Source organism: Globicephala melas, chromosome 19 (genome assembly GCF_963455315.2).
Source record: "Globicephala melas chromosome 19, mGloMel1.2, whole genome shotgun sequence".
In the NCBI taxonomy this organism is placed as follows: Eukaryota; Metazoa; Chordata; class Mammalia; order Artiodactyla; family Delphinidae; genus Globicephala; species Globicephala melas.
In genome coordinates this window covers 3,122,644-3,150,304 of record NC_083332.1, presented here as the reverse complement: position 1 = coordinate 3,150,304, position 27,661 = coordinate 3,122,644, and the positions used below count along the sequence as shown (strand labels likewise).

Genomic DNA, 27,661 nt, shown 5'->3' with positions numbered 1-27,661 from the left:
CGACGACGCTTTCGGCCAATGAGGGCGTCGACTTTGGGCCGTGGGCGGGGATACGTCTCCATGGCAGCGCCGGAAGGACAGCGGCGGCAGCCACTGGGTGCAGTTGGCGGCTCTCAACAGCAGCGAGGGCGACGCGGAGTTTTTTAGGGGCGCTGACCGTGGGGCGGGCAGGGAGGGGCAGAGCGGAGTCCGGCCAACGGGAGCGGCGCAAGCTTCAGAGCGACTGAAGAGTGGCGGCGACCTTGGCCAATGGAAGGCCGTGACGGCCGTTGCGAGGCGGGCCCGGCTGGGCAGACGGGAGGCGCGGCGACCGTGTCTGGAGAGAGCTGGAGAAGGCTGTGGGAGGTGGTGGCAGCCGCAGCGCGGGCGCCTGAGGAGGAGGAGGAGGAGGAGAAGCGGGTGAGGGGCGGCGCGGGGCCCGACTTCTGAGCCCCCTCTCGGCCCCCGCCCCGCGCCGCCTTGGCTCCCGGTCGTCCCCAGCCCCGACTGTCCCCCTCCCCGCCCGGCCCCTCCTCGTGTCCAGGCGCCCACGTCTCCTGGCCCTTCGGCGAGCCTCAGGCTGCTCTCGGCGCCCAGCCCCTTTCCTGTGCTTCCTTACCCAGGCCCCGCTCTCGCGCTCCAGGCCCTTCCCTGGACCCTCAGCTCGCCCTCTGACTCTACACTCCCCTCCCTGGGTCTCAGGCCCTTCTCCTGCACTTTCCCTGCCTCCCCAGGCTCCTGTCTGCTTCCCCTAATTTCCCTCTGGACCTCAGGCCTTTCCCCTGGATTCTCACTGTCTACCCAGATCCTTCCCTGGAGCCCAGGCTCTCTTCTCGCGGCTCTTCTGTGCTCCTCCCTGGATCCCTAGGACTTTCCCCTGTCCCTGTTTGCTTCTCCAAGCCCCGTTCTGGAACCCCTAGGCCCCCCTATACCATCTCAGGACCCTCCCTGGACCTCCAGGTCCTTCTCTACTTTCGTTGGACCCCTGGTCTCCCTGCTAGCTTTCTTGGGGTCCTCCCTGGATCCCCAAGCCTTCCCGCAGCCCTCGGTCTCCCCCGCAGGCACCCCCGCCCCTTCTCCCTGCCCCAGCTCCCTCCCTGTGGTGTCCGTATTACCCGCTTGCCCCTCTGCAGCTTCCGTTCTGTCCCAGCGCCTTCCCGCAGCGCCCCCTCTTTATTTATCCCCAGCCTGCGTGCCTTCTCGACCCCCTTTCCCAGCTGCTCTAGCTCCTGATCTCTTTCCAGCTCCCCTTTCCTCGCCGTCCCCCATCTGCTCTCCCTGAAGCACCGTGGTGTCGGTGCCCACCAGGCCCTCTGCAGTCGGGGTTAGGAGGCTTGTTTTGTTTCGTTTTGCTAATCCCCGTCTTTCTCCTCTTTTTTTATGGGCCTCTTCTGCCTCTCCACACCGTTCCTTTTCTCTCCCCCCCTCCCCCCGCTTTGTCCTCTGTGCCCCTCCCTCCCCCGGAATCCTTGGAGAGAGAGCAGGTGCTGGGATCCTTCCTCTGCTCTCCCTCCCCTCACCCGCCTCCGACTCGGGCTGCCTGGGGTTTCACCCAGAGCCTTCTGAGGACTCCCAAGGGCTGCTGGGGATGGGGGTGGAGGCCAAGGCCAGGAGAGAGTGGGGATGGGCAGAGGAACAAGCAGTTCTGGTTGGGCAGGAAGTCTGGGCTTTTTCCTTGGTGAGGGCCACAGGTGGAGCTGCTGGGTCCCCCTTGACTTCCACCTCCTGCAGGACTAAGCCTTTAGGGTTATCCCAGACTGCCAATTAATCAGCCTTCCGTGAGCCAGTTGGCACGTTTGCGCGTGTGTGTGTGTGTGTGTGTGTGTGTGTGTGTGTGGTGTGTATGGGGGTCCTGGGGAATCTGCGTGTGCGCACAGGGTCTGCGAGTGTGTGTGCACGTGGCGGGGCTGTCATAGGTGGTTGGAGGAGATGCAGCTACTAACGATGGTGGCTGGCATTTCTTTGGGGATCTCCCCATTGTCAGAAGCACTTGTTGCATTTCATCTTCACCGAGAGCCCTGTGAAGTCAGTATTGCTTTTCTCCCTGCTTTATAGATGAGGAGACTGAAGGGCTTGCCTAAGTCTCACACAACCTATAAGTGACATAGAGCAGGCACACGCCCAGGGCACCGCCCCTGCCCCTGCCCTGAGCTCTCCACTCTCCGCAGGAGGCAGCATGGTGCCTGGGGCACCATGGGCCCCGACAGAGTGACAGCCAGGGAACTGTGTGAGAATGACGACCTCGCCACCAGCCTCGTCCTGGACCCCTACCTCGGCTTCCGCACCCATAAGATGAACGTCAGGTGAGGCGACCTGGGGGAGGGCGACCGAGGGCTCGGGACCCCTTCCTTCCACTGCCACCCCTCAGCCCCATCCTCCTCTCAGCTCCGAGTGGGGGTGGGGGTGGGGCCTGGGAAGGCCCAGAGGGAATAGGCCAAGGCCCTGGGACCCAGGCGTGCCCTCTCCCCCAGCCCCGTGCCCCCGCTGCGGCGACAGCACCACCTGCGCTCAGCGCTGGAGGCCTTCCTGAGGCAGCGGGACCTGGAGGCTGCGTACCGGGCCCTGACGCTGGGAGGCTGGATGGCCCACTACTTCCAGAGCCGGGGCCCGCGGCAGGAGGCTGCCCTCAAGACCCACGTGAGGGAGCCCTTCCCTTCCCTCCCCTCGGCCCTCGTGTTCTCCCCGTCTCCTCTGCCTGTCCTGGGTCCTCCGCCCTGCCGGGCAGACCTTCAGCACAGCTCCCTGGGACTCCCTGACTTCCTAGCCATTGGGACCATCTGAGGCAAGGCTCAGAGAATCCTAGGAAAGGAGAGCTGGGGGGCCCTCTAAGATGGAGTCTAACTTCTTCATTTGACAGATGAGGAAACTGAGGCCCCGAGAGGGGAAGTGAGTTCCCTGAGACCACACAGCGAGTCAGTGGCAGAGCAGGACTAGAACCCAGGAGAGAGGGCCGAGGACGACCCTGCCCCACGTCCTCACCTTGCCACCCCTCACCTCCCCCAGATCTATCGCTACCTCCGAGCCTTCCTGCCTGAAAGCGGCTTCACCATCTTGCCCTGTACCCGTTATTCCATGGAGACAAATGGAGCCAAGATTGTGTCTACCCGCGCTTGGTAAGAGGGCAGAACATGCCTCCCAGGGCCCCAGGCCTGACAGGAGGCATCCCTCCCTGGGGGCTGCTGGGGCAGGAAACCCCCTCCCTTCTGGAGGAGACTGGACACTCGGGACAGGGCCATGAAGATGTCTGTGTTGAGAGAAAGGAGGCCGGGTCTGGTCCCCCAAGACCCTCCTGGCCCACCACGGCCCTGCTGGGAGATGAGATCCCCTCCTCGAGACCCAGGCTCTCTGGGGCTGCCAAGAAAGGACTGATCTTACACCCAGGACTGTGCTGTCTTTTTTTTCATCCCCACTGGAGCCCCTGCTGCGTAGCAATCGCTGCTGGGTACGGGGCAGGACCGTGAACAAGAGGACCTTGCCCACTGCTTACATTCTAGCGGGAAGGCAGGTGGTAGCTGAGTGAGCGCACAGGGCTGACCACAGCTGCTCAGTGAGTCCTGAGCCTGCCCGGGAATTTTGAGAGTGTTCCTGGGAGCCAGGCCTAGGCTGAGGCCCGAAGGATGAGCCAAAGGGTCTAGTGAAGAGTGCGGGGGCGCCTGTGGGGACTTCCGGGCAGGACTGGACTGCGAGAGGCCGAGGCAGTGGGCACTGGAGGCTGGAGGAACCGAGAGCGGGAGAGGATGCGGGTCAGGCTTTCAGGAGGTGGAGGGTGCCGCGCCTGCGCAGGTGTAGAGGCAACGGTGGGTGAATTTCAGATTTGGGAGCTGGAATGCGGTGGCTGGTGCGTCCCATCGATTCTTCCCGCCGGAGGCCTGGGATGAGGGGCCCCTGTCCCCAGCACTGGTGGTCAGGGAGGTGCTCACAGACCCACCACCTGGCTTCTGGGCAGGAAAAAGAACGAAAAGTTGGAGCTGCTGGTGGGCTGCATCGCAGAGCTGCGGGAGGCGGACGAGGGGCTGCTGAGGGCCGGGGAGAATGACTTCAGTATCATGTACTCCACCCGCAAGCGCAGCGCTCAGCTGTGGCTCGGCCCGGCCGCCTTCATCAACCACGGTGGGGACGAGGAGGGGGCTGGGGGGGCCGGAGGGGGCAGTGGGGGCGGGGCCGGGGGCGGGGTGGTGCGAGGAGCCAGCGGGGGAGGGGTTGAGCCCCGGCTCTCTGGCTCGCTGACCCAGTTCTCTTCTCTCCCTGCGACCCCCCAACTGGCTCCAGACTGCAAACCCAACTGCAAGGTGAGACCTGGGGACCCCCGTTCGCAGGAATGGGCACGAGGGAGGGGCTTTCTGCTCGGCGAATAGCCAGAAACTGTCCCGGGTCTCCCCGTCTGACAAAGTAGTTTCCCACCCCTGGCTGTGCAGCACTGGCGCTTGTGCGATTGTCAGAGGAGGGAGGGGCTCTGGTTAAAGTCACACTGGAACCCAGGCTGCCACCTGCTGGCCGCATTCTCCCTTCTCTGAACCTGGGCGGGGGGCTGGGCCAGTTTGGCGGGACTGTGGTGATGGGGAGACACAAAGTGCCCCTGCCTGTGCCATGGGCCCTGGGCTTCCCAGGGAGACACCCACGGCAGCTGTGATAGCAGGAGGCTGGGGAGGGCCTCCTGGGGTGGGGTCAGAGCAAGCGCTGCCCTGGAGGACAAGAACTCTTCCCGATAGGAGGTTCTGGGAGGCCACCCCCCACCCTGTGCTGCGTGTGGAGCACGGAGCAGTGAGAGAGAGGAGTTGTGGGGAGGTGGCCCCTGTAAGGCCTTGGGTGTGCACCCTGCCAAGTGTGGGGCTCACCTGGCCGCCCTTGGGACCCCAGGGGTGTGGGGAGGGTTTGAGTCCTGGCTCTGCTGCCCTGGCCCTGTTTTCTCTTCTCGGATGGGAAATGGGGAGAACTTGCCTCCTGGGACAGTTGTGAAGGCTGGGTGTGTGTCAGCGTCCTGTGACTCTGCACACTGTTCCGTGGGTTTCAGGGCACAGACGCTGGATAGGATGGAGAGTCAAGCAAAGCTCGGTGAGGTGGGGGTCAGCCACCACGTGGTGTGGAACCGCAGGCTGCATGCAAGTGACGCTGGAGCTAGGCGTTGAAGGAGGAGTAGGATTTTTCTAGGTGTTGAGGGCAAATGGGGCCGCTTTAGGGCATCTCAGAGGGGAGGCGCCACACCGGAGAGCGAGGAGGCACAGTAGCTCCCGCCTCGTGTGTCAGCATGAGCTGGGTCTGCCCCGTGGAGGCTCCCACGGGGTGAGTGAAGGGGGCTTGGTTCTCAGAGGCCCTGGTGCCGCTGCTCTGGGAGCTTCGGGGGTGGCCCTGGCAGGTGGCCTGGGGCAGAGCTGCGTAGGAGGTGATGAGGGGCAGCTGGGGTCTCAGGGAGGCAGGGAAAGAGGACGCCCAACACTGCCCGCTCGGGAGGTGCCGGCCAGTTGTCCTGGCGTCAGGCGGGTGGGTGGGCGGCCAGGGGCACTCCCAGGTGTGTGTCAGGCTAGGATGGACAGATGGGTGGGCGGGCAGATGGATGGATGGGAGTGCTGCCTCTCCCAAATGGGGAGCTTGGAGTCAGGAGCAGGCAGGCGAGAGGGGTGGCGATCCTGGACTGGGGCTGCGGGGTGGACACAGGCCTCGGGGAGGGCAGGATGCAGAGCCAGGCAGAGGCGCACATCTCGGCCACTGAGGTGCAGGCTGGCAGGGTGTCTCAGAGGAGCCCAAGAAGGAGTGCTGGAGGAAGCAGTTCTTGTGCGCGCTGCCAGAGGCTGGTTAGGTCATGTCCTGCAGGGAGGGTGGGAGCCAGCAAAACGGGGGAGGGTCAGGGAGTGCATGCTGAGGGCAGGCCCTGGGCAGGGCTCTTCCCCGGGCTCCCGGCGCTGCCCATCCTAGGGGGACCCTTGAGGCCAGGGTGCCAGCCAGGCGGGGTGGAGCCAGGCCACCCCCAGGACAGGGCGCTGAGCCTCCTGGCCCCTAGTTCGTACCTGCAGATGGGAACGCAGCCTGCGTGAAGGTGCTCCGGGACATCGAGCCAGGGGACGAGGTGACATGCTTCTACGGCGAAGGCTTCTTCGGTGAAAAGAATGAGCACTGTGAATGCTACACCTGCGAGAGGTGGGGATGGCCTGCAGGAAGGGACACGGTCCCTGGGATCCTGGGAACCAGAAGTGCATCCTCAGGGCCCACCCCTCGCTCCCTCATTTCCCTCCCATCCTTAGGAGAGGCGAAGGAGCTTTCCGACTGCAGCCCAAGGAGCCCCTGCCGCCCCGGCCCATGGACAAGTATGAGCTCCGGGAGACGAAGCGGCGGCTGCAGCAGGGCCTGGATGGCCCCCGGGCCTGTGCCCACCCACCCCCGCTGCGCCGGGACCTGTTCTGCGGTGAGTGTGGGGCGGGGACCCTGTCCTGTTGGCCTGTCTTCATCAGCTGCTCCCCCAGCCCCAGCCCCTTCTCTGCCCTCCTCTCGTCTTGTCCCTCCTGGTACCCCCACTTGGTCCCCCAGACAGGACCTCACTCCTGAACATCCTCTCTTCATCTGTCCCCCTCTGAAGAGCATCGGGCAGGGGTGGGGGGGGGCGGCTGGCCTGAGGAGGAGCTCTTCCCCTCTGAAGAGGCCCTGCTCACACAGCTGCCCTTTTCTCTCCCCACTCCCCCTCCCTTGGGCCTCCACAGCTGCCTGCCAGCCCCTGCGCCCCCCGCCCTGCGGCGCCCGCCCCGATGCCTCACCCCTCTGGCTCCAGTGGCTGCCTCAGCCCCAGCTCCGGGTGCGCCCCCGGAGGCGCCGACGCCCCCAGCCCCGGCGGGCCCCAGCGCCCCCCGTTCTCCGTGCTGCCCGCGTCTCCCTGCACCGATGGGGAGGCTGTGGCCCCCACTGCTGCCTGCGGGCGGAGGCCCTAGTGGCTCTGGGGCCGGCCGCCCGTGCCCGCTGGGCCCCCCAGCAGGACTGGCACTGGGCCCGGCGCTACGGGCTGCCTTACGTGGTACGTGTGGATCTGAGCCGTGTGGCCCCGGCCCCGCCTGCCACTGCCACTCCCGTCCCCGCCGGGACCCCAGGCCCCATCCCCATCCCCAAGCAGGCCCTTGCCTTTGCCCCCTTCTCCCCACCCAAGCGCCTGCGGCTCGTGGTCAGCCATGGCTCCATTGACCTGGATGTCAACGGTGATGGGCCGTGACGGGCTGGACAGGGAGGCCCAGGCTGGGAGAGGAGGGCGTCCCTCCTGGTCCCCTCTGCCCTGAGTTCTCAGTAACCGACCTCCAGAAGGAGCTCTTGGACCTCTGGGAGGGCGTTGACTTTCAACCCCAGCACAGCTCTGACCCCCGGGGCGGGTTGGTTTGGACACCCCCTGGGGATCTGACCCCTGACCCTTCGTGACTGCTGACCCCTGAGCCACCCCCATCGTAGCAGGGAGCCCTGGTCATTGCCACCCTCCCACCCCAGCCCCAGCCTCAGGGCTGAAGGAGCTGTTCCCTCCCCACCCGCCTTCTCCTGCCCAGGGAGCAAAGCCATAAGGGGTGGGGGCTGCCCCGTGGCTTCTCCAAAGAAGCCCAGGCCTCGGGAGGAGGTGGAACTGACATGGGCTGGCGTTCCCTAGACACTGCCCTACAGAGGGGAGTCAGTGTGCTCTCGGCTCTGTGTCTGAGGTGGGGGGCGACGAGGGGGCGGCCAGGGGCATGTCCCCACCACCCCCGTGGGTCTCAGGGAGGCCGGTGCGACCTCATCTTTCTCATGGTGCTATCCCTGGTGCTACTGGGCTGTGGGGGCTCCCTCCCCTCCCCCACGCCAGAATGGGGTATGTTGGGGGATTGGAAGCACTTGAACTTTCTATTTTATTTTATTAAAACCTTGTCATAAGCAGTGCCCTGGGAAGCATTTCATCTTGATTTACATTTTGAAGTGATGTCCATTGGGAGGGTGAGACCCTCCGCCTTGCTGGGGAGACCAGACCAGGAGGAAGCAGCCCAGACTTTGGGCGCTGAAAGCTTTGGAAGGGTGGAAGGGCAGTGGGCTCTGAGGATGGCCGAGAACAGAGGTGCAAACTGTGCTCATAAAGAACGCTTTCAGTCCCATCTTCTCACCCAGGTGGGGAGTCTCCCCATTTTTCAGATGAGATTAGTGAGGTCCAGCAATTAGAGTGACTTGTCCCGGGTCACCTGGGGCCAGATCACCCTTGTCTGAAGTCAGAGCCCCTCCCAGATCTCACGTGTGTCATCTCGGTTGGCCTGGCTCTGTGAGGCCAGGACAGTGAATCTTCTTGTTTCTTCTGATCCAGTTCAGTTCTCAGTTCTCCAACCAGGGATTCAACCCGGGCCACAGCAGTGAAAGCCCAGAATCCTAACTACTAGGCCACCAGGGAACTCCCCCGCATCGTCTCTTAATTCTCACCTCAACCCCCATTCTACAGAAGGAAATACTAACAGCTTACAATCAGTGAGTGCTTCCTGGTACTAGGCACCCGCTGCAAAGCGTCTTGTGGATATGTTTTTTTTGTTCATTGAGGCCTCACAGCCATTTCATGAGGACAAGCCAGGAACGTCTGAGGGTCGTGTGTGGGCTGCAGGCCCCAGTTTATCTCCTCCATGTCGACCGGCCTTGGAAAAGTTTACCCTGGAGGCTGATGAGGCCAGGCCATATGCATAAGGGACATGGGGGTGCTGAGAAGAGGGAGTGAACACGCATGGAGAGGCTGCAGGAAGACTTGGGTGGGCCAAGGAGATGGCCCAGGAAGGGGCACTTCCACAGTGGACCTGGGGGTGGGGATGGGGACAGTTCAAAGCAGGTAACTTTTTTTTTTTTTTACTTTAAAATTCATATTATTTATGTATAGCCTGCTTCATCCCTTTCAGAATGAGAAAATGTGTCTTTCTTCCATGCAAATCCTACTGAACCCTCCTAGTTTTCTCCCTCAGGTTAAAAATGAGGGAGAGGGCCTCCCAGTCAGCAAGTGGTAACGAAGAGAATGAAGAGAGATGGTTGACACAGTCGCTAAAGAACTTGTCCCTCTAGACAAGCAGAAATTCATGGCTTCTCGGCAAATATGACAGCAGAGTAAGGAGGCTTAGCCTGGATGGACATTGGAGGTTCCAAGAACCTCCTGGAATCCCATTTCAAATGTAGTAACTGCGTATTCACAGGCGTGTTCTTGGCGCAGAGGGTTTAGAGCCTTCATCCAACTCTCAAAAGTGTCTGGAACCCAAAACACGAAGATTAGAAACCAGTGATCGGGGTCTCTCACTCTCAACACTGCTGCTGTCTTGAGCTGCTAATCCTGTGTCACAGGACGAGGAGTGGCCTCTCAGGCCTCCACCCACGAGATGCCAGTAGCATCCCCTTAGTGGTGACAGAAATACCTGTGATCATTGCCAAATGTACCCCTAGAGGTCAAAGCCAGCCCCCAGTGGGAACCACTGGGCTAGAGTGACAGGATGACAGGGAAGGAAGACCTCCAGGACAGTAACTACAGCTGACACTGGTCGCAGGTTCTGTGCATCTGGCATCAACCTTCACAGCAGTGCCACCAAGATCACCCCCCTGCCTTTGCAGGTAGTCGGAGGGCAGGCACGTCTGCCTGAGGCCGCACAGCTGGTACGTGGACAGAGCCCGCCTTGCTGCCAGGTTTCTGCCTCAACCACCAGGTAGATGGAGCCCCAACCACGATAGGGAAGTGAGAGGAGTGTGTGTTGGGTCCAGTGAGCTGGCGGGCCCTGGGATGTTTGGGTCGAGCTGGGGCTTGGGAACCCCAGGGGGAGGGTCGAAGGGTCAAGGTCAAGCTGAGAACCCCGTCATACACTTGGGGGCCAGAGCAAGGAAACGGGGAATCTGGCTGGGGGAGGAGGAGGAGGGAGTTGAAAGAAACAGGAAATAATTACAGGCCAGAGTCTCAGGAAGCCCCGCACTCTGCAGTGCCTTCCCCAAAGCTTTCGAAGTTCCCCTCCTTGGGTTACTGGGACAGCAGGGAGCCAGGCAGGACATCCCAATCCTGGATCCCATTTCTCCCCTTGGGGGAGCTCTCTGATGCTTTTACCCTGTGCATGGGCTGACCAGATGCCTGCAGGAGCTCCAGGGCCCTGTTGATGGTGTTGGTCATCCTGGGGTTGCTGATCCAGGAGGGCAGCTGACGATCAGTCACCCCCACCTCCAACATGATATTGGGCACCAGAATCAGGCCGACATGAGGACTCTGAGTGCCTCAAATTAGTTACATAGAGAACCCACACACCCTGAGGACGGCTGCACTGGACGCTGTCCTGGCTTGTGACACAGCATCACCCTCCCCACGGCCCTGTGAAGTCTAGGTGTCGTTATCACTGTATTTTAGGTGAGAAGGCCACAGTGCAGAGGGCTTAGGAAGTTTGTCTGGGGCCACAAGGCTGGCAAGCTTCAGGGCCAGGACTTGAACCCATTCTCAGAGCTCAACCAGGCTCTGAGGTCCTTGGGATGGGAAAGAGGCAGACACCAGAGGGGAGGCTGAGGCCGTGCCCACTGGAGACTCAGGGCTCGTTTCAGCAGTGGCTTCCGTGGGATGGGGGAGTGGGTGGAGACGAGGGCCAGAGCAGTGCCTGGAGGGTTCATGGAGCAACGGGTGAAGGGCACCGAGTGGTTTTGTGATTTTGACCGGGAAGCACCTGACCCTTTCAGTAGACTGGGAGGAAGGAGCTGCAGAGGGAGGGGAAGAGGGTAAGTGTGCGGTTGATGGGCTGGGACTGGGAGGGGGTAGCAGGGAGAGGAGGAGGAGAGCAGGGATGCAGGTTGTGAGGAGGGATGGGGAAGTCAGTTTCCTTTGTCCCGGGAGGCTGTTTCGGGACAGTGAGCTTGACATTGGGGGTTTCAGGATCTGGGCGGGCGAAGATGACCCAGGAGCCTAGGAAGAGGTGTTCAGAGCCAGAGTTTGGGGCCTGAGAGTGTTGGCCCAGCCAGCTGGAAGTGAAGTGGGTCTGGCCCTGCCCTGGGTTCAGGCATCCATAGGGCAGTGGTGGCCAGAAGGGAAGCCAGGAGTGTAAGAATGTCCCAGGAGTGGTCAAGGGATGGTGGCAGGGATCCTGGCCCCAGAGGGAAAGAAGGGGGAACTGGGAGGGGCTGCTGGCCCACAGGGCGAGAACACACTGCCAGCACTGGCGCTCTGGTGAGGTCGGGAGGCTGGCTGTGGCTGCACAGGTGTCAGGCCTTGTGCTTGGATGCTACCTGGATGACCTCACCAAGTGCTCAGACAGCCGCCAGCCCCATTCATTCGGTGACTCAGAGCTGCCTGGTCTGCGTGGCATCACAGCGTTCCTTCTTTCCTGCAGCAGCGCCACCTCTGTGCAGGCCAGAGGTCTGCAGGTCGGGGGAGGTCACATGAACGACTCACCCCCTCCTGTAGCTTCCAGCCTGTCTGTCTGAGTCCACACCCCATGCCCTCATTTGCCCCTCTGCCTCTCAGGTTGTGGTCTGAGAGAGGGGGCCCGGGGCCAAGGTTTCGGGTGGGGCCATCCTGGGAGATGGCACATCTGGGGTGTGCCCTGGGTAGGGGGATGAGGGCAGCATAGAGGGGATGAGGGGAATGGATGGAGCCAGTTCTCCCTTGAGCTTACCCAGCCCCCCCCATCATTCCACCCCGCCTGAGAATGGGATTTTGCACCATCTCTGTTGACAGCTGGGGAAACTGAGGTGACGCAGGTCAGGAGGTTTGTCCAGGGCCACCCAGTAAGTTGTCGTATGATTAGTAATAGCCACCTTTGAACCCTGGGGTTGAATGGAGACCTCATGAGATCACTTCAGGCAGAGTCTGGGGGTCCAGGCTGCCCCAGGAGACTGACAGCTTCAGGCAGAAAGTCAAATCCACCGCCACCCTGATGCCCAGGACTCATGCCCATCTAGGTCAGGCTAGAAGCCCCAGGCTCTGAGCTCTGTCAAGGGTCACTCCTCAGCCTGGCTCGGGGTGGGGGGGAGGGGGGGGAAGGAGGTGGTTGGAGAGGTGACATTTTGAGGGGCATCTGGAATCAGGATGAATCTCAGCATTGTGGTCCCTGAGCTTGGCTGAGGGCAGGCCCAGAGCCCGAGTGGGGCGGGAGCGAAGAAGAATTTATCCTGGAGCTCTGAGCGTCCTGGAGGAGCTCGCAGTCAGGAACGGGCTGGCAGGAGAGACTGAAGTGACGTGTGTTTGATCAGAGGAGAAAAGGCTGCTCCTGGCTGTGGACAGGGCGCTCCAAAGACCTAGGGGACCAGCGCAGAGCACCCTGTTGGGAGGGGCTCATGTGATGGGGTTGGGGATGTACTGGGAGGGATGTGGAGTCAAAGGGGACAGGGGAGTGAGGGAGTGGTGGCAAGCCGGGAAGGGTGGGGAGCAGGGGAGGGAGTGATGGGGTCAGCGCTGGGTGGTATATAAAAGACTCCTTGGAACTTGAGATGGGATGGAAGGGGTGGGGGCAGGAAGTCCAGGAGCCAGCTGGGGAGGTGGTCCAGGAGGGGAAGAGGATCCTGAAGGTGGAGGTGGAGGGAGGACTTGGGTGACAGGTAGGTGTGGGGACTGAGAGGCAGGAGGACCCTGGAACTGTCCTGGTGGGCAAGTGTTGGGACTCAAAGAGCCAAGGGAGACCCTGCTGAGAAGAGACTGCTGCCTGCTGGAGGGGGGAAGGTGGGAAGGGGGTGGGAGCGGGGGGCTCAGCTTGCTCCTACCCTGACTGTCCTCCCTCCATACCAGCCCTGATGGAGCCCAGTCCTCCCTCACCCCTCCCATGATTAGAACCAGTAGTGTTGGCTGCAGGGCACAGACAGGGAGGATCTCCCGACGCCCCCGTGCGCACCTCACTGACCAGACATTAAGAAGAAATATCAGCAATAACATAGCTTTATTTGTAGCTTAAAGATGGGGCAGGGTTTGGGGTGGTGGGGCCCGGAAGATGAGAGAATTGGGGGTGATGACACTGATACTGATCCCTCGGAGAAGCCGCCCTCGGGCCGTTAGATTTTGGCAGCGAAAGTCCCGTCCTTGATCTCGGTCCAGCGCTGCACCTGGGGTGGGGGGGGGTAGGATGGAGGAAGGTGGGGAGCGGGCGCTTGCTCAGCTCAGCCGGCCCATCCACCCTCGCCCGGCCCGTCTGTGCGCTGCCCCTCTGTCCGCTCACCCAGCTCATGGGGCACAGCGCGTGGAACACGCGGAAGTAATACTCGTAGTGCTGTGTGCTTTTCCCTCGGTGCCTCATCCTCTTAACGCAGGGATGGTAGTCTGCCGAGTGGGGCGGGGGGGGGGGGGAGGAGCGGGCAGGTGGGCGGGGTCGCAAGCACGCCCCGCCCCCTCCACGCCAAGGCCGCGCCCTCCGGAAAGGTCCAGCTGCAGACCCGCCTCCTCCCCGCAAGGCCTCCTCTATTCTGTCACCCCACCCTTCCGCGACTTGATCGCACGCCTCCAGAATAGGCCCCGACCTTCCACTGATCGGTCCCGCCCTATCATACAAGGCCCCTCCCCTCCCAGGTAGGTCCCGCCCCTTCAGACCATGGTCCACTCCACCTCCCACCCCAACGGTCTCCGCCCCCGCGGCGAGTCCAGGACCCTCTCCTCGTCCTCAGGTGGGGCGCGCCCCTTCCTGCCTCCCACCTTCTCTCACCCGCTCCCCCTAACTTGGCCCGCGAGGTTTTACCCAGCAAGTTCTGGTAACAGTTACGGGTCTGGTTCTGCTTGGGGAAGCGCGGGTCGAAGGGTGCCGTTGGCCATCTCCCCTTTCAGGGCTTTGGGCAATCAATACCCAACATCCACGAAGGCGGCGTCTCCTGCGGGGAGGGATGGGGTTCTGGGGCCTAGGGGGCGCCCCTCGCTCCGACCCGCACTCAGCTCCTGACCCCCACCACGAAACCCAGCCCCCGTTCCCACCCGTCCTGCCCTCACCAGGCTGATGTCAGCGGGTCACTGGCTCAGTTGTGCTTGTGGCTCCGTCCGGGGACACCCTCGCTTCTGAGTCTCGAGGGTCCCAGCCCAGGAAAAACACGACCCTCCCGGTCGCATTGGCTGGGACCCCCGGAGCCCCAGGCAATGGACGCCGTTGCGCCGTTGCGTTGGGACGCGGGGCGGGGTCGGTGTGGACCCGCCTCCCCCGCCGCGACTCCCACCTCCGGCCCGACACCCCCACTTGGGGCCGGCGCTCACACACAGGCACCCGGGCGCTGCTCTTGCCGAGTCTCAGGCTCACGCTTTTAATCTCTGCGAAACTGGGCCACCACGCGGGCTCTCCCTCGACCCGCCCCCCGCCCCCCCCAATATATAAAGATATAGATAGCTCTGGTCTCTACCGGAGAAGGAGCATCCCCGCCCGGCCTTTTCAGGACCCTGATTCTTACAGTAGAGGTGCACAACACCTAGGGGCCTGTGAGGAAGAGGAAAGAGACAGGGTGGGGTCCGGGCTCCTGGACGCCAGCGCCAGGTATAAGGCTGATCTGCAGGGTTCAGGGGCTACCTGGCCCCTCTGGGCTCCTCTGGACACTTCGGCGACTGAGGTTGAGTCCCCCGCATCCCGCTATTGAGGCCGCTGGGAACCGTGCATGCTGCAGAGAGAAAGCCAGAGAGGGCTTTGCGGGATCGGCAGGGAGAGAGTAGTAACTGCTCAATAAATACATGCTGATGGGGGGCAGGGGGCGTGGTCCTGCTCCAGGGCCCGCCAAGCCTGAGCTGGAATCCACGTTTCCACCAGTGTCCCTCCTAGGTTTCTCTCCCTCCTGCCTCCTTAATATCAAGTCTGACTCTGGATCCTTTGCCCCAACATCCAAACGCACTAATATCTCTTTCCTCTTAAGAAGCCCTCTTTTGTCCCACATCCTATACCAGCTTCCTCTTCAGGTCCCTCCTCCCCTTCCAGCAGATCACTTGGAAAGAGCTGGTCTACTCCTTCTCTCCGATTCCCCTCTTTACATACATATGTATGTATACAAGTAGTGGGAAAATACACATCCCATGAAATTTACCATTGTAACAATGTTAAAGTGTACAATTCAGTGGCATAAATTACATTCATAATGTTGTGCAAGCACCACCACTACCTAGCTCCCAGGACATATTCATCACCCCAAAAGGAAACCCCAAATCCATTAAGCAGTCACTTCCCGTTCCTCCCATCCCTTGCAGCTTCTGGCAGCCACCAATCTGCTTCGTGTCTCTTCGGATTTGCCTCTTCTGGACATTTCTTGCAAACGAAAATCGTACACTGTGTGGCCTTTTGTGTCTAGCTCCTTTCGCTCAGCCACATGTTTTCAAGAGTTGCAGCATGGTGATCCACTTCCTGTGCTCCCTTAAGCCTGCCCCACTCAGGTCTTCGTCCCCACCAGGTCACCTCCTTGCTGTTACATCCAGAGGTCCTCTCTCGTCCTGTCTTCCTTCACCTGCTCGTGGCATCTGACACGGCTGCCCTCACGATGCTCCTCATTTTCTTCACCTGGTGTTCAGGATGCTGTTCAGTGTTCACTCTCTGACTATGGTTCCCCTTTCCCTAAACACCTTGGCCTCTGTCTCCACCTGCAGTCACTCGCTGGTGACCTCCAGTCTCATAGCTTGCAGCAACCATCCATTTGCTGATGATTCCCCAAATCATTCCAGACTCATGTGTCCAGCTGCGTACCCCACATCCTCACCTGACATCTCAGAATCAAGATGTCCAAAATGGAATTCCTGATCTTGTCCCTGACATCTACTCCACTCACAGCCTCCTTGACTGCTGCATCTTCCCAGTGGCTCAGATCCCAAACCTCAATGCCATGTCAACATGCCCAATCCACGAGCTGATCCATTGGCTCAACCATCAAAGTATCTCTGGAACCCCACCACTTCTCAATACCTCCATTCCTTCCCCTCTTGTCCAAGCCACCATCATCTTGTTCCTGCGTCATTGCAACTGCCTCCCCACTCTTCTCCCGGCATCCACCCTTCCTCCTCTACCTTCTCCACACTTCAGCCAGAGAGAGTCCTTTCTAACATACAGCAACTCCAGCCGTTCTGCTCAAAACCTCCAGTTTGCTCAGCATCAAACCCAAAGTACTTAAGATGGCCCCACATGATGGTGCCACCCTCGTGACTCCTGTGACCACAATTCCTACTCTGGGCTGTCCTGGAGCTCCCTCTTGGTCCAGCACATCGTACACATTCCTGCCTCAGGGACTTTGCAGTGGTTGTTCCTTCTGAAGGGAACGAATTTCCCCAGATGTCCACATGGCTTCCTCACTCCCCTCCTTCAGATCTTTACACAAATGACGCTAGCTCACTGAGGCCCTCCCAGACCACCCAATCCAAAACTGGAAGCTGCCTACCCCCACTCGTAGCCCTCCCTACCCTGCTGTTTGCCCGGAGCCCTATCAGCTAATAATGTACAATATAATTACTGTGGATTTTATTGTCAGAGTTCCCAGCTTCAGCACTACTGATATTTTGTGGAGGATCATACTTTGCTGTGGGGCACCATCGCATACATTGTGGGATGTTGAGCATCGTCCCTGGACTCTACCCAAAAGATGCCAGGAGCACCCCCTCCCCAAATTGCTCAATGCCATGTCCATAGTGCATAGAATGATGCCTGGCACGTAGTTGACACTCACTATACACTGAGAGCACAAAGGAAAGTGGAAAAAGAAGGAATGATCCTCTCTACCTCGTGGATAACAGAGTTGACAATACACGTTAGCTGTCACCCCAAATACCTGGGCGAAGGAGCAAAGATGCCCACTTCCTCTATCTTCTCCACCTTGGAGGCCATGTCCTTCATACTCTCAATTTCCAAGAGAGTGGGCAAGAGAATCTCCAAAGACGACCCCACTGTGGCCATGGGGCACTGGTCCAGCACCCTCTTGGGCTCTTGAGATACTCTCCTGGGCTGTTGGGAGACCCTGGCCTCCATCTTTGAGACAGGGGTCAGAGAGGTAGGAGACTCCGTTACGTCCTCCCACCTTGCTGAGGGCAGAGAGATGGGAGTCAGGGAGGCAGCATTCACCTTGGGGCTGCTGGTGGCACGCTTGGGGAAGGGGGACGCTTTGGAAGGCCCCTTTGGGTCCCGGGGCACCTCCTCCACCTCCGCCCATGGATGCATGTTCCCCGTCGCCCAGGCCCCCAACTGTGGCTGCTCCCTGACCACCACCGGCATCTCCTCCAGCCAGGACACCTTGGTGGTGCTGAGGGGTACCGTGTCCGTAGTTGGCATGGCAGACCCCTGCTGGGTTGAGAGCCAGCAGGGCAGATTGAACAGAGCTGATCTCAAGGAGGGATCCTTGGAACTGGCAGTGATCATCAGCTTGGCACGGGTGAGCCCTTCCACTGAGAAGGGCCCGGTCTGCCCCTGTGAGGCTTCCTCGATGGCCAACTCCTGGGTCTTGATCCACTTCTGCTGCTGCCCCACCTCCTTGGATTTGAAGCCCAGCATGTCCAGAGAGATCTCCTCCTTCATCCTGCGGACTTTGTCCTCCAACTTGCCCTTGCCCTTCAAGCCATCCGCGGTGACATCCTGGGCTCTGCTGACCAGGACTTCCTCCGACTCCTTCTCGGTGGTGGTGAAAGGCAGCTCCAGGGATGTTTTCTGAGTCCTCACCTCTACTATGTTTGTTTCCTGGGTGCCCATCAACACCACGGCTCTGGCTTCCCTTCAGGCTTGCTTTTCTCAAGCACATCTCCTCCGTGACTTCCCGCAGGCAACACGCCAGTGGTGGCAGGGTCCAATGTCATTTGGTATTGGGTAGGTAAGGTCAGAGCCTTATGGGACAGGGTAGGTAGGAACACAGATTTCCTGTTTGGAGCAGGGGGGGACACAGCCTTCAGGGGAACAGCAAGTGTATACGCGGCCTTCTGAGATGGGGCAGGCATGGCTGGGGCCTTGTGGGGCGTAGCCAATACATGTGTGGCCTTCTGAGATGGGGCAGGTGTGGCTGGGGCCTCCTGGGGAGCAGCAGGAAAAGCTGGTGCTTTCCGGGATGGAGCAGGTACAGCCAAGAACTTCTGGGATTGGTCAAGGATGAATGGAGCCTTACAAGAGGCAGCAGGGATGGCTGGGGGCTTCTGGGAGGGCGGCGGCCACAGTCTCTGCACGGAGTCCAGAGGCCTGGCCTGTTCGTTGCACCTGCGGAAGTCAGGAGGGTAGGCGGCTGGGCAGAGGGAGGACGTGGACAAGGTGCTGGCCTCCGGGTCCATCAGGTCGTCCATGTCCTGTTGCCACGGGTACATATGCAAGTGATCACAGGAGCCCAGCAAGGGCATTTCAGGGCTGTCCTCTGAGATACAGAGTGAAGGGGTCTCAAGTAAACCTGCCAGGCATGTGGCCCCCTCAGAATCAGAGCAACCCTGTAGGTAGATGGAGGGGAGGGGAAGGATGGTCAAGGCCAGTGGAGATGCCCAGACCCAGGCCCCCAGCCCCTCCCCCCTCAGACCCAGGTTCCAGGCCCGCAGCCCCTCCCCACTCAGACCCAGGTATCCAGCCCCTGTTCTCTCCCCCTCAGACCCAGGGGTCCAGGCCCCCAGCCCCTCCCCACTCAGACCCAGGGGCCCAGGCCCCCAGCCCCTCCCCCCTCAGACCCAGGTATTCAGCCCCTGGTCCCTCCTCCCTCAGACTCTGGAGTGCAGGCCTCCTCCTCCTTCAGAGCCAGGGGTCCTGGCCCCAGCTCCATTCCTGGGGCTCCTGTACTTCTGGCTTTTGGTCTTGGCACCCTCTCGAATCTAGAACCATAGCTGCCCCCAGGGGTCTGTGGGGTCAGGGCCCACCTGGAGGTGCCACGTGGCCCGGGTCCATGGGGGGCGTGTGAAGGGTCCTGGGGGCCCAGGAGGTGGCGGGCTGCCGGAGCAGGTTGATGAGGCGGATCCAGCAGTCAAACAGGAAGCTGACCTCATTGTCAGGGGCGTCCAGCTCCAGGTAATAGCGGCGGCCCATGACCAGACGCAGCTTCAGGTGCCAGGCAGACAGGTCGTGGACGTAGAGGTGGGCCAGGTCCAGCGGGATCATCCTAGCAGAGGCAGGAGATGGAAGTGGAAGAGCAGGAGATGGGGGCGAGGTGGCAGGGGATGGGGGGATGGCGGCACCTGGTGAGGACGAGGCTGGAGCGCTCCCTGCCCGCGGCGGGGCTGGGCCATCAGCAGGATGTCTGGCAACACCAGGCCTGGCAGGGAGGCAGCCACGCCCATGGTCACTCGGTTGGTTCTGTGGTGCACATACACTGGGGCCCCTCGACTGGTCACCTGGGGATCCAGGGAGAGGGGCTGGGACCACTCCTTTCTCTTATGCTCCTCTGGCACCTCCACACAGAGCTCCACCCCCGAGCCCCCCAGCTGCCTTGTGCCCTCCTGGGCCCAAATCCCCCAGCCCAGGGGGTCTCCCTTCCCTCCTGCCTCTCTCTGCCCCCAGGGCACAGGGAGCCAGGGACCTGGACAAAGTTACTCTCGAACATGGGCAGCGGGCGGAGGGGCAAGTACTCGCCCTTCTGGAGGGTCTTCTGCAGCTCGCCCAGGGTGGGGACCCACTTCAGGGGGCCCTGGAGTGGCTCCCAACGCCTGATGTTCCAGAGCCAGTTCATAATGGCTGCAGAAAGTGTCGGTCACCCGGGACACGGAGGCAGGGTGCCAGCCCCCCAGCCCACTGGCCCCAGACCCTCGGGCTTCAGCGGTTCCAGAGGGTGGAGCTTCCCCAGGGCTTGGACATGGCCCTGCAGGGGTGCTCAGCCCTGGCCTGGGGGAGGAGCCTTCGTGGAGGAGCTTTGTGACCTCATCGGACACAGCTGCAGCTCTTCCTGGGAAGTCTCCAGGGGCCTTCAGCTCCCTTCCCCTCCAGGAACCTGTCCTGGAGTCTTGAGGGCTGGGGTGGGTGAATCAGAAGCCCCTGCTCCAGACCCAAACTAAGGACGACCCGGGGCCCTGGGAGGGGCCGTCTGGGATGTGGTAAGTGAATAATTAAACAAAAGGGTTTCTGACTCTTAAGAGGGGAGGCCTGAATTACAGTCCCAACTTGCCACTGACCCATCTCTACACCCTGGGTAAGGTCTATACCCCCAGGAGCCTCAGTTTCCCTGTATCTAACTTGTTTGTGTCCGTGGCAACGGTTGCTGTACATTGGTTATAAAGAAAGGGACATGAGGTTTGGAATAAGCCAGACCTTTGGCAAAATCATATTCTGCCTTTCCCTAGCTGTGTGGCCTTAAACGACAGGCATCCCTGAGGAGCCTCAGCTTCCCCCATCTGTAAAATTGGGGGGTACTGGAGGATGCACGGGATCCTGTAAGTAAAACCCCACACTTAAGGCATGGCGCAGAGCAGGCGCACAGTGAATGGCCATTCCTGTCGCCTTCTGAGGGCTTTCGGGGCGGGGGGTGCTGATGTTCTGTCATTCTAAATATAGTGGTTATTATTTTTTCATGTGTCATGCAAAATACATGGTCATTGTAAAAATTCTGGAAAATACAGAGAAGCACAAATAACGAAAGTCACCCACAATCCCACCCCCACCTTGTACCCTGAGGTGGCCATAGTCAACACTTTGGTGTATTTCCTTCTAGGATTTTTAAATAATCCATGGATTATACATATCTATACAAAATGGGGATCACACAGTGGTTTGTAGCCTTGTGGCCCGCTTCTTCTATGCCTAAAGTAGGCTCTGTAGCATCCCTCTTCATGGCTGGTGTATTCCATCACATGGATGCACTGTCATGTATATGACCATCGCCTACTGTTGGACATCTAGGTTGTCTCCAATTTGCTGTTGTAAACACTGCCGTAATGAACAACCTTGAGCCTGCAGCCTTGTCCTGTACTAGTACTGTTGGTCACAGGGTAACCTTCTGTAACTATCCATTAAATATTTATTTATTGACTGTGAGACTAAGAACTCACAGTCTCTGGGGGACTGATGGTTCCTCTACTTCCCTGTCCACGGAGGGCCCCCCAAGGACCCCAGCATCCAGCCCCTGGCCCCCAGAGAAATCACCTCTAAGTGGATGTGTATGACAAATTTAATTCCCTCTTCTCTATCTCACAAAGGTTCTCACATTTTTGAACAAAAACCCAGGCCTCCTTTTCCCCTCCCTCCCCACCCCAACACAGAAAGTAATTGTTTAATAAATAATAGATGCTCCTGCCCAAGCCGAGAGGGGTGGGGGTCAGGGAGACACTGTGGCCAGACTTCTTAGAGATCCAAGAATCTGGGACCCCAGTTCCCTCCTCCTCAGGGACCCCCGAGTCCACCTGCCTCCCACCCACCCCCTTAAATAAATAAGTATAAATAAGGCACAGATGCCCCCATGCCCAGGTCTCCTGGAGGGATCGTCTCTAACTAGAGGGAGACAATGGTGAGGGCGGAGTCCTCTGGCTGCCACGCCCCCAGTCCCGAAATAAATAAATAAATAAGGTCTGGCTTTGAAGGGCGCTGGTGGCTCTCGGTGGCGCGTGGCGGGTCACAGCCGAGTCTTCAGCAGTAGCAAGCCCCGCACAGCCCAGTCGAGCGTCAGGTGCAGCCCCCCAAGGATGGCATGGGCCGCCCGGACACCTCCCCAGGGTGAGGCCGGGGGAGCCAGGGCGGGTGCCGGTGGGTCTGGGGGCGCCTGGGGCAGGGCCAGGCGGGACATCTGTCAGGAGAGGACAGAGGGTTAACGTCAGGCCAGGGGTGCAGTGAGGGTCCAGGGAAGCGGGAATTTGGAGCCCGTACTGAATCAGGGTTGGGGAGGTCCAACTTGCATATTTCCACTGTGTCTCTGGCCTGTGAGGTGGGGTGTCTGGGTTGGGAGTTCTTCAGGACGTTGGGTTCAGAAAATTCAGGCTGGGGCCAAAAGGTGGGGGTCTTAAGGCTGGGGTTCTAGGGCCAAGTTCAGAGGGCTGGAGGTGAGGTCTGTAGCAGCAGGGCCAGGATCCTGGGGCCGAGGTCTTAGATGTGGGGTCTCATTGTAGGATCAAGCTCAGGGACTCATGTGTGAGAGGTGGGGTCTCAAGTCTGGGGTCTCAGAGCTGAGAGTTGGAATTTGAGTTCCAGGGTCTTTGGGGTCACCAGGACCAGGAACCGGGGTCTGAAGTCTTACAATCTCAGGGTCTTGAGTCTGGGGTTTTAAAAGTCAGGGTCTTGGGGTCTTTAGGGCTCACAGCCTAGATCTGAGCTCTTGGGGACCCAGGGCTCAGGGTCTGGGGTCTTCTAGTCTGAGATCTCAGGGTCCAAGTCCTTGAGATCTGAGGTCTGCAGAGCCAGGGTCTGCAGTCTGGCTTTAAGTCACAGTGCATCATCTGAGGGTCTGGGGTCTTGATGTGTCAGGATCTCGGGGCCAGGATATGGGTGGGTCTCAGGCTCTGGAGGCTCAGAATATCCTGGACTTGGGGTCTGGATTCCTCCTGTTTTGGGACCGGGGTCTCCAGGTCTTGGGGTGAGGGTTTGGATTCTCAAACCTCAGGGCTTCAGGATGGGAGTCTTGGAGTCACAAGACCACGGGGTTTCCGAGTCTCAGGGTGAGAGTTTAGAGTTTCCAGGCAGGATTTTGGAGTCTGGGGTCTCAGGGACACAGGGTGAGGGTCTCGGAGTAGGCCTGGGGTCTGGGGTCCTGGGGTCTCAGAGCCAGGTGATCGTACCAGGAGCTGCAGCCGGCGCAGCAGCCGGTCCAACCGGGCCTGCAGGGCGCCTAGATCGGGCTCCAGGGTCCGCAGGGAAGGGCCTCCTGCCCGGCGCAGCCACTGCACATGCCTCAGGTAGGAGAACAGGTCTGCCCGCAGCCGTGTCAGCACTCCCGGGAGCTGGGGGACGGGCGGAGTGGGGGGTGGCGTCAAGGAGCACCTGGCACCTGCCCACTCCAGCCCCTAACCCCCTGCACCCCCTTCACCGCCCAACTCCCACCTTTGACCCATCCCCTGCCCTTACCTGCAGGGCTCCCAGCGCCCCCGCACTCATGGCCAAGGTGGGGAGGGAATCCAGGTTGTGGTCTCCGTCAGCTGGGAATTTGTCTCTCTTGGGGGGAAAGAAGCCGTGAGAGGGACCCTGCCCAGCTCCGGGGGTCGCTTCATCCCCCACCACGAGCCCCGGACTCCTTTCTCCCCCGTCTCTGCCACCGTGGTAGCCCAGACGCCCTCCCCGTTCTCGGTCTTGGCCCCAGCCCATCCCCTCCAGGCTCTCCTACCAGCTGTGCGGCCAGCTGCCGAGTGTCCGCCAGGAGAGAGCGGGTCAGGAGGACGGCGCTGTCCAGCTCAGCCCGAGGGTCTGGGGAGGCCCGTGGGGGGCCAGGAGGTGGCCCCGGGGCAGCAGCTCTACCTGGCCACAGGCTCAGCGCGACCAGGACCAGGCAGCAAACACCTGAGGGAGGGAGAGGACAGAAAGGAGGCTCAGGTCCGACCGGGGGGTCTGAGGGAGGAGGGGCTGGGGTGGGGGTCCTGAGTCCCAGGGCGGAGCGCCCAGGGCACGTCGCAGGGCCTGGGCGGGTTTCCCTCTCCCTCTCTGGCTCTGGTCGCCCCGCCCGTCGGAGCAGACGCGCCCCGGGGCGGGTAGACGGGCCGGGCGTCTCCCGTCCGCCCCCGGACGCCGGAATCTGGGCCCCGGGGCGGGGCAGGAGCGGGGAGACACAGGCCAGAACCTGCCCCCTCCCGAGGCTCAGGAGCCCGAACCGGACTGAGAGCAGGGGAAGGAGACCTGGACAGAGGTCCGGGTGCCTTGACCCCTCCCCGAGAGACCCCCGCGTAGGCGCCACCAGAGTGGACCGCGGAAGGCCGGGCCGCAGCGCCGGGGATACCCCACAGCACACCTGGGCGGAGAGAGGCAGAGACGCGGGCGCGCCGGGCTCACGGCGGGGAGAGAGGGACCCGGCGGTGCTCAGCGCGGGGGCTCCGGCCCGCTCCCTCCGCGGCCGCCCATCCCCCAGCGGCCCCGCCCACCCCGCCCGCCAGCCAATCAGCGACCCCCGGGCCGCCTCGCTCCCGCAGCACACCCCCAGCCCGCCCCCTGGGCCCTCCCAGGCCGCGGTCTGTCCGCCTGTCCGTCCGCATCCGTCTGGCTCTCCTGTTTCTGTCTGCACCCCTGTGTCTCCCTCTGTCTTTCCTCCCCGTAGCTGGGGTCGGTGTTCTGGGCTTGCTCTCACCTCCTTGGCCTCTCTGCCTCAGTTTCCCTCCCGGAGCCTCTCTGTTGAGGTCCCTGGGAGTCTGCGTCTCTCGGTCCCCGCTGACTCCCTGGGGGTCCCGGGCCCTTTGGGATCACCCCCTGGCCTTCGTCTGTCTCTGTGAGTCTCCATTTCTCTCTGCCTCGCGCTGCCCTGCCGGTGTCTCCGCGTCTCTGATCCGTCCTTTCATGTCTCGCTCTGCCCGTCCCTTCTCTAGGCCTCCTGCTTTCTCTGAATCTCCTTCCCGCTCGCTCCGTCTCCGCCTCCCCATTGCTCCCTCGCTCTCCTCCGTCTCTCGGTCCGATTCCGCTGTCTGTCTGCTCCCCACCCTTCCCGCCGACGGTCCCTCCCTCCTTCCTCCCTGTCCCCCCTCCAGGAGCTTGAACCAACTTACTGTTCATGTCCCCACAGGGCAGGGGTTCCCCAGGGCAGGGGGCAGGGGGCTGGGGGCCTTTAACCCTTCCCTGTCCGCTGCCGTGGGAGCCCTGGGGGTCAGCTGGGCCTCGGCCTGGGGAGGGGAGGCATGTGCGTGTGAGCAGCGAGGGCCGCGGCAGTGAGGGAGTGTGTGCGCCTGGGGGGTTATATAGGGGGCCGGGGCGGGCGGGCGGGGGGCAGGCGGCAGGGGAGGGCGGCCTGACACATCCTGACTCACCCTCCCTGCCTGCCTTTTCCATTCCGACGGAGCCGGCTGCCTCGCAGGGCTCACGCCGCCGCGCTCGGAGGAGGGCACGGAAGGAAAAGTTGGAAAAGTTGAAAAGGGAAAGGGGGGGTGGTCGGAGAGGGGCTGGTGAGGTCATTGGCGTCCCCTCCCTCCACCTCCTCGGCCGGCCGCCGCTGCCGCCGCCGCCGGGGCAGACACGCGCAGCTCAAGAGCTGGGGCCTGGCTGCAGGGTGGGGGTCCGGCTGGACCAGGACAGGCAGAGAGATGGAGAGGCAGGGGGTGATGCGGATGGGGTAGAGGTGGCAACGGGACCACAAGACGCAGGCCTGGGGGGTTGGAGGTGAGACAGAGAGAGACTCCCAGGGACAGAGAGAGATGGAGAGGCCGAGACCCAGGCAAGGAGGTAGAGACACACAGAGAAATGGGGACATGGGACAGAGGTGGAGAGTCTGAGGTGCAGAGATGGAGACAGCCAAGGAGACACGCTGCAGAGGCAGAGAAACAGGAGAGCAAAGTGAGGTTTGAGGGGCACGATGAAAACAGCAGGAGACGTCTGGAGAGACCCAGAGAGACCCCCAAAAGGAAAAGGGACAGAGACAGGCATGCCAGAAAGAGGGGAGGCAGGCGGCAGAAAAGAGATACACAAGGCAGGGTGACAGAGATGGAGAAGTCCCAAGGGGCAGAGATCCTCTGAGAGATGCCGATGCTGAGATGACGAGGACTCAGCAGTGGGGACTGAGAGAGGGGGGGCCTTTCTCCAAGAGACACGTTGGAACATGTTGAGAGAGGACCAGAGGCAGAGAGAAAGGGACCAAGAGAAAGAGGCATCGAGGCACCCAGTAGAGGTGAGACCTCGGGCACATGGCTTCACCTCACTGTGCCTTGGTTTCTCCATCTGTGAAATAGGGATACCCCGGGCACGACCCCCTCCCAAAAGCCTGTGTGAGGATACAGTGAGTTCACGCCTGTAAAGCACACAACCAGCTCTCAGTAAATGCGAACTATTGCTGTTCTCACCGTTGATTTTTATTAACATATCCAGGGAGACGGAGGAAAAGAGGGAGCCCCTGGGAGAGATGGAGATGGTGAGACACGGAGAGAGCAGCTGGGATGGGTGGGGGGAGCTGGAGACCAGGACATGGCAGGGAGGACACCACGCGGAGAGGTGGAGAGGTGGAGATGCGGAGAGGGGTGGGAGCAGGGGTGGGAGACACAGACTCAGGGGGACGGTGGTGCCAACACAGACGCACACAGGGAGTACCAGGCACATGGAGCAGAGGTGGCCCCGGGGATTCACGGCAGAAGAGTGAGGGACCATGACAGGAACCCAAGTCCCCAGGAGCACCCCAACCCCCAGGAAAAGGGTGGCAGAGAAGGGTGGAGGGTAGTGAGAAGACAGAAGGTGACAAGGACTTCCAAAGGTCTCCCCGCAGACACCCCTCCCCCTCCCCGCCCCTGAGACTGCTGAGCTGGCAGGGGGGCTCTGAGGATGAATGCTGGCTGAAGTCCTCCCCCTCCCATCCCCCACCACTTGGGGGGGCAACTGCTCAGGTCCCCAGGGAGGTGAGGTCACAGCCCCCCCATGGTGGGACATGACCTCATCGCCTCAGGTAAGAGCTCCCTCTGCCTCTCTGTCATGGCCACCCCTGCCAGGGCCCCCCAGGGGCCCTCCCCAGCCCCTACTCATGCTGGGACCCAGGCCTCTGACCACTGGGTCTCCGCCCCTCAGGGGGCCTGTTTCCGGCTGAGTCAGCGTGGGGGGGCCCAAGGCTGCGTCAGTGAGGGGAGAACTGACGTAGCCCCCCCCAAGACCGGTGGGGCCAGCCAAGGTGACTCAGGCCACCAGTCTGGGAGATGGACTGGCCTGAGGGGATGGGGGACTGAGCCTGGGGCCAGCCTGAGAGCCACAGTAGGGATCTGGTGATGGCAGCCCCTTCCACCTCCGGGGGAACTGGGGCTGCCGGCCCCAACCCCATTGCTTTAACCTAGGAGTCCAAGAGCCCAGCCCCTCCTCCCTCAGACTCAGGAGTCCAGACCCCCAGCCGCCTACTTCCTCAGATCCAGGGGTCCAGCTCTCAGCCCCCTCCTCCCTCAGAGCCAAGTGGCAGGTGTCCAGGTCCGAAACCCTTGTTTCAAGAAAGGTAGAGAAAACTTGTGGCCATTCTGCAATTTGGGGAGTGCTCTGTTGGGGAAGGTCAGGGGTCTAGGCATGGGTCATCAGTCCCCGACTAGTGACAGTCCCCTCGGCCTGCTTCGGCCCTCTCACCCCGGGGATGCGGGGTCATCTTTCCTCACTGTGGCAGCAGGAGGCCGGTGGGTGCAGGACAGGAGGGTGGGGGTTACTCAGGACTCCTGGGTCTTCCCCAGGGTTGGGGACACTTAGACTACTTCTGTGGAAAGGAGAGCAAGGAGAGACAAAGACAGAGACACGAGTAAAGAGATGGAGAGGCAGGGTAGGAGACTCACAAACAATGACAGGAGATGACTGTGACAAACAGAAAGAGACAGGAGCACAGAGGCCAGAGTGAGAGACAGAGATGCAAAAAAAAAAAAATTGTGACCCATACAGACGCAGAGACAAGCTCAGGGGTTCAGAGACAAAGACTGAGGGTGACACGGAGCTGAGACTCTGAGGGGTGACAGCCGTGGGGGGAGATGCCACTGGGATATGACGGGGGACCCCAGGGGGTCCTTGCTCATGTGCTGGCCCCTGGGTGAGGTGGAGCTGGCTGGTGTGAGGTCAGCAGGTCCGAGTCTGTGTGTGTCCGTCTGTCTGTCCCTGGGGGGTCCTGTCTGGCCCCTGGGGGGTGACGGGGCAGGCGGGCCGCAGAGGCGGCCCAAACCTGTCATTAGTGGTGAGGGCCGTGACGGCGGCCCCCCCAGCCCCAAGCCGCGGTCCAGGGCCCTGCGGCCCCGCCCCCCCACCCCCTCCTTGATCCCTGAGGAATCCCGGGAATTGGGAAG

General features: G+C 61.2%; 4 protein-coding genes across 4 annotated transcripts; 1 reads left to right on the top strand and 3 right to left on the bottom strand.

Moving 5' to 3' along the window:
* The first annotated feature begins 285 nt into the window (after positions 1-285).
* Positions 286-7,844, top strand: KMT5C (lysine methyltransferase 5C). Its single transcript, XM_030851856.2, has 9 exons — positions 286-399; positions 2,148-2,282; positions 2,451-2,616; positions 2,983-3,092; positions 3,926-4,089; positions 4,249-4,268; positions 5,975-6,111; positions 6,216-6,376; positions 6,669-7,844. The coding sequence occupies exons 2-9, from the start codon at positions 2,173-2,175 to the stop codon at positions 7,166-7,168; spliced, it is 1,368 nt and encodes a 455-aa protein (XP_030707716.2). The 5' UTR covers positions 286-399; positions 2,148-2,172; the 3' UTR covers positions 7,169-7,844.
* A 5,043-nt stretch (positions 7,845-12,887) lies between these two features.
* Positions 12,888-13,722, bottom strand: COX6B2 (cytochrome c oxidase subunit 6B2). The gene is given in 3 exon segments (XM_030851853.2): positions 12,888-12,984; positions 13,098-13,198; positions 13,611-13,722. Coding segments are annotated over 3 exon segments (264 nt in total). The 3' UTR covers positions 12,888-12,933.
* Positions 13,723-14,242: 520 nt separating this feature from the next.
* Positions 14,243-19,497, bottom strand: GARIN5B (golgi associated RAB2 interactor family member 5B). The gene is given in 8 exon segments (XM_060289471.1): positions 14,243-14,330; positions 14,421-14,508; positions 16,648-17,566; positions 17,569-18,274; positions 18,705-18,930; positions 19,007-19,047; positions 19,049-19,162; positions 19,348-19,497. Coding segments are annotated over 7 exon segments (2,184 nt in total). The 3' UTR covers positions 14,243-14,330; positions 14,421-14,480.
* Positions 19,498-21,090: 1,593 nt separating this feature from the next.
* IL11 (interleukin 11) lies at positions 21,091-23,170 on the bottom strand. Its single transcript, XM_060289470.2, has 4 exons — positions 23,068-23,170; positions 22,812-22,898; positions 22,526-22,687; positions 21,091-21,540 (listed from the first exon to the last, which is right to left on the bottom strand). The coding sequence occupies exons 2-4, from the start codon at positions 22,839-22,841 to the stop codon at positions 21,370-21,372; spliced, it is 363 nt and encodes a 120-aa protein (XP_060145453.2). The 5' UTR covers positions 22,842-22,898; positions 23,068-23,170; the 3' UTR covers positions 21,091-21,369.
* Between the last annotated feature and the right edge of the window lie 4,491 nt (positions 23,171-27,661).